The 5451-nt window shown below is 38.9% G+C and overlaps 1 protein-coding gene across 1 annotated transcript in view; it reads left to right on the forward strand.

Moving 5' to 3' along the window:
* Nucleotides 1–3436, forward strand: part of CUNH20orf196 (chromosome unknown C20orf196 homolog) — an 18553-nt gene extending 15117 nt beyond the window's left edge. Inside the window, exon 2 of the mRNA XM_023537356.1 lies at nt 2852–3436. Coding sequence (XP_023393124.1) covers nt 2852–2886 — 35 coding nt within the window. The 3' untranslated portion in view covers nt 2887–3436. The remainder of the gene's footprint in view (nt 1–2851) is intronic.
* The last annotated feature ends 2015 nt before the right edge of the window (nt 3437–5451 follow it).

Consider the following 5451-nt stretch of genomic DNA (forward strand, 5'->3'; position numbering starts at 1 on the left):
AAAAAGAAGCAAATGGAAATGATAGAATAGAAAAAAATTGATAAATTGGACCTCATCAAAATTAAAAACTTTTGCTCTCTGAAAGCCCACATGAAGAAGATGCAAAGACAAGGTACAAACCAGGAGAAAATATTTGCAAATTCGATATCTGACAAAGAACTAATGTTTAGAGTATATGAAGAACTCAAAAAACTCAACAGTAAAAACATCCTATTAGAAAATGGGCAAAAGACATGAAGAGACATTTCTCTGAAGAAGATATCCACAAAATGTTCAATATCATTAGCCATGACAGAAATACAAATTAAAACCATAATGATACCTATCAGAATGCTAAAATAAAAAATACTGACAACACCAAATACTGGTGAAGAGGTAGAGAAACCAGATCATTTTATACATTGTTGGTGGGAATATAAAACAGCCACTCTGGAAAACAGTTTGGCAGTTTCATATAAAACTAAATATACAACTTTCATATAACCCAGCAATTGCACTCTTGGACATTTATCTGAGAGAAATGAAAACTTACATTCATGCAAAAACCTGTACATGAGTGTTCATAGCAGGTGTATTCGTGAGAGCCCAAAAGATATCCTCCAGCTAGAAAATGGTTAAACGAATTGTAGTGCATTTATACCAGGGAATACCACTCAGCAATAAAAAGGAATGAACTAGTCTAGTGATGCATACAACACTTGGATGAATCTCCAGGGAATTATGCTGCATGAGGGAAAAAAACCAATTCCGAAAGATACATACTGTATGACTCCATTTATGTATTATTTTTGAAATTACAAAATGTTTAGAAATGGGAGAACAGATAAGTGGATGCCAGGGTCTGCGTTTAGGGTGGGCAGGAGAGAGAAGGGTATAGTTATAAAGGGCAACATAAGAGATCCTGTAGTGATGGAAATATTCTGTATCTTGACTGTGGTCATGGGTACATGAAATTATACATGTGATAAAATTGTATAGACACAAATGAATGAGTACAGTAAAACTGAAGAAATCTGAGATTGTTAGATTGTATCAGTGTCAATATACTATAGTTTGAAGTACATTGGGGGAAAGTGGGTAAAGGTTCACGTGATCTGTTTGTGTTATTTCTTAGCATTGTATGGGAATCTTTAATATTTCAATAATACTTTCAATTAAAAACTCTGTTGGGCATCAAGAAATAATGGCCCTTTTACTTTTAAGATCCTTGTTAGATTTTTTCCCGTTCTTTGTGTTTTTCTGAAGTAGTTTTATTTTTCTCTGAAACAACTTTAAAAATTCATTATAAAAATAAACAGTTCCCTTTCTTTGATCAATTTTCATTGTTTCTAATGTTTGCTATTATAAAGGGCTGTGTTCAACGCCCTTCTGGTTAAACTCTTGCGTGTAGCTTAAATTATTCTTCAAGCTAAATTCCTGTAAGAGAAGTTGCTCTATCATATTAAAACAGATTTTTTTCATGAAAAGTGTTTCCTTTAAAAAATTTTTTAAATTTATTTTGCAGTTATGGTTGACATAAAACATATTAGTTTCAGGAATACAAAATAGTGATTAGATATTTAGATACAAATAATTTTTTATACATATTCTAGTTCATCCTCCAGAAAAGGGATGAAAATCACTTTTTCCAAGGTTCTTATCTATACGAGTATTTATAATTTTTAAAAACTTTTCTGATGATATAGACAGAACAAAATCATTTTTGTTTCAATTTACATTTCTCTGATTATAGTGGAAAAAAAGTGTTTTCTTGCACTTTTATTTATACCTACCGGCTTTCTGACCTTGGGCAAGTTGCTGCACCTTGCTTTGCTCAGTTTCCTCATCTGTAGACTGAGAACGACAATCCTGCCAGCTCTTAGGTTGTCATGAGGATTGAGTGAGGCGCCTGGAGCTTAGTGCACTCAGTCAAGGCTAGCCGTCATTCCCACGACTGCTGTTACGAGGGCTGCTGCTGGAGTTGTTTCTCGACTTCCACTTCTTCTTTATTGAATTCCTTTCAGTAAGAGACCGACCAAGCTTATAAAAGAAAATTGTTATCCAATTCTGTAGGAGAGGGTTTAAATCTAGTTGTCATTATAGCTAGTGCAGCAGTTCTCAACTGAAGGTGATTTTGTCCCCCAGGGGATGTTTGGCAATGCCCAGAGGCATTTTTCGTTGGAGGCAGTGCTACTGGTATCTAGTGGGTAGAGGGCAGAGGTGATGCTAAACAGTCTACAATGGAAGGACAGCCCTTCTCAACAACAAAGAATGTTCTGTCCCAAAATGTCAATAGTTCCGAGGTTGCGAAACCCTGAGCTAGCGCAAAGATTCCTCCTGTGCTGTCTTATTAGTTCATTCAAAGCACATTGCTTTTTATACTCCAGCACATTTGTATCTTTTATCTTATTGATTAAAATTTTTTTTATCCTATATTTCTAGATTCAAATTTTAAGATTTCTCTAAGCGTTCTTAAGGCTGTAATTTCTATTTACTTTTATATTTAAATAATTTATATACACACACTGGCAGGGTGGCTGGTAGGGCACACATCCCACCCTCTTCCTCCCACCTGAAACCCTAAGAAATGACTAGAAAAATTTATCTGTGTCTGTATCTACATATATCTATTCTCTATCTCCCATCTCCATCTCTATCTCTATAACTCTATCTGTATTTCTGTCTGTCTCTGTCTCTGTCTCTATTTCCATCTCTGGAAAAGAAGAAGGGGTGATCACTAAGGACCAGAAATTTTGAGTCTCATTGAAAGGCTGTGTCAGTCAGAAGAGGCTAAGTTACACCAGGGTAACGAACAACTCCCAAATCTAAGTTTATTTTTCGCTCATCTTTCATGTTCCTTTTGGGCTGCCAGGATGGCTGGTTACCCAGGGACCATCTGAAATATAGCCACGGCCATGTCGAGGGAAAAAGAGAGTTCCGGAGGACCTCACTGGCAGTAAAATGACTCATCCTGGAAGAGACAAGCATCAAACATCACTTCTACTCACAACACTTGCCCAGGACTCTTTACATGACCCATTTCCATGAAAGAGCCAGGAAGTGCAATCCTCTCAGTGGCCTGGAGGCGGGAGGATTGGAAGTCTTTGTCATATAGCTTTACTGACTCCATCAAAGGCCCAGGTAGAGAGGATCTGATGGAAGGAAATGAGCACAGCTCTAAGCGAGTACAGGGTAGACCTGAGGAAGATGGGGGCGGCCTCTGAAGAAGACTTAAGGAGAAGGAGGGGATCCTGTACCAAAAAAACAATAAATTATTAGAGTACCATAATAGAAATAGCCTGAGAAGTTGATACTCACCTATTTCAGAGATGGAAGAATTAGCAGTGCTGTATTTTAAAATTTAGAAAATTTTGGATGTTTAAAAATATTTAATGTGCTGTGGAAGTTATATAAAGTCTTGTGTTCAAAATCATTGTGCCTAGTACAGTGCCTGGTACATAGTATAGGTTCAGTAAGTACTCATAGAGAGTTGAATGATGGCTCTGACCTTAATTATCAACACCACCACCACCATCATCATCATCATCATCATCATCATCATCACCCTGTTATCTTATCTCACAGTTCAGGTTGGTTTTGGAAACAAGCCTTGTCCTGACTCCTTATAAGGTCACTTTAAGGAATTTCTCCTGCCTAGAAAGCTGCCAGCATCCCCATGAAAGGCCTGGGGATAGGCCTGGGGATTTACATCCTGGCGTCTCTTGTTTTCTGAATCCTTGTTTTGCCTTGCAACTTCCTTAATGCACCCACCATGCCTTCTCTTCTCACGCTGTCAGCTTGGTGAAAGGATGTCCCTGGTCCTCCAGGCCCAGCTTTCCTGTCGGCGGCCTTTGACTGCATAGGGGGAGACACTGAAGGTTAGAAACAGGCTCGGGAGTCTGACTGCCTGGGTCCAAATCTGCCACACGGTTCCTGACTTTGGGCAAGTTACTTCATCTTCCTGGGCCTCCTTTTCCTCATTTGAAAAACTTGAATACTAGTACCTACTTCACAAGGTACCGTGGTGAGTATTAAACGAGGTGATGCTTAGAAGGTTCTTAAAATGGAACCCGGCACTTTGCGAGTAACTGATCCACAATATCCGTTATCACCACGGCGGTCAGCACTACCTCTCCGCCAAGCTCCACCCACATGCCGCTCCGGACTCTCACGGAGGAGGCTCCACGGCTCTGCCCAGCTTTGCCGACCTGGACCGTGGTCTCTTCCATGTAAGTTTGTTTTAAGTAAATGTCTCATACTCCAGAGTCCCACGATATTATTTTTCCGGCTGTCTTAGTCTCAAGTTATTTCTAGCTTTTAACCCACATAGCTTCAAAAAGTCATTTATTAGCTCTGTGCTCTGGTGTGCTTCTCTATGAAATAAGAATAATACCTTTTTCTTCCCAATTCTCAGGGATTTTGGTTTTCTTTCTTCCTTGTTTTTCTTCCTTGGCTCTATTTCATGCTAACGTGTCAATTTTTATGTGTCTTTAAAGCTACTTTCAGTCCCTGGTGAGGAAAGGGAGGGGTATAAATAAATAAACACATACATAAAATAGAGTAGTTATGAAAACAGTACAAAGAGGCTTGAAACTTCATATAAATAAATAAATACACACACACACACACACACACACACACACACATTTTTAGCCAGTAAGTGTTATCAGTGACAAATGTTGGAAAATCCATCTCGTCATCATGTCTGTTGAGCTTAGAAGTATTCAGATCATTTTAGGCTTTGTGTGATATCTCTAGAAAAAAAGATGTAGGAAAAATGTGAAGGAAATAATCTTGCTTTGGTCTTTCGAATATAGAAATTCTAAAATAGTTAAGTAGCAAAGCTAAGAATATTCTTTTAACACATGTGACTACAAGTTCTTAAATGGAAGATTTAGCATAGAGATCGTAATAAATCTCTCAGCCTCAGGAAATGCTCACTGCAAAAGTCACACACAAAGATAATTACAAAGGGAGTATAAAGTCACATGGAAATAGTAATCACGATGGCTGACATTTACTGACTATTTACTTGAGGTATCCTTGAATAAGCAAAGAGAGAGATACTGTTTTAATCCCCACTTTACTATTGAGAAAACATGCCCAGCCTGGTTACTTAACCAAGGCTGTGGTGGAGCAAGTCAGTCTAACTCCAGCGCTCGGTCACCATCTGCAATACTGTCCCTTAACCAAATGGGCCCTTCAAGACACACTTTTGTAATGGAGCAATACTTTTCGCGGTTTCTCCTAATGGTTACACTGTAGAATTCTCTGTCATACACACTGCAGGGCTAGGGCCAGTGCCAGGACAAAGTGAAATGGGTTACATTTTGCTCTGGCTCCCATCTGGCTTGATTGCCAGCCCTGGCTTTCCCTCCTCCCTGTCCTGGGCTTATTCTCGTCCTCAGCCATATACTCGGTAAGCCTATAACACTTGCAACTCAAGAGGGACTGTATTTCAATAGGACATGG

Source organism: Pteropus vampyrus, unplaced genomic scaffold, assembly GCF_000151845.1.
Source record: "Pteropus vampyrus isolate Shadow unplaced genomic scaffold, Pvam_2.0 Scaffold7, whole genome shotgun sequence".
Classification (NCBI taxonomy): Eukaryota; Metazoa; Chordata; class Mammalia; order Chiroptera; family Pteropodidae; genus Pteropus; species Pteropus vampyrus.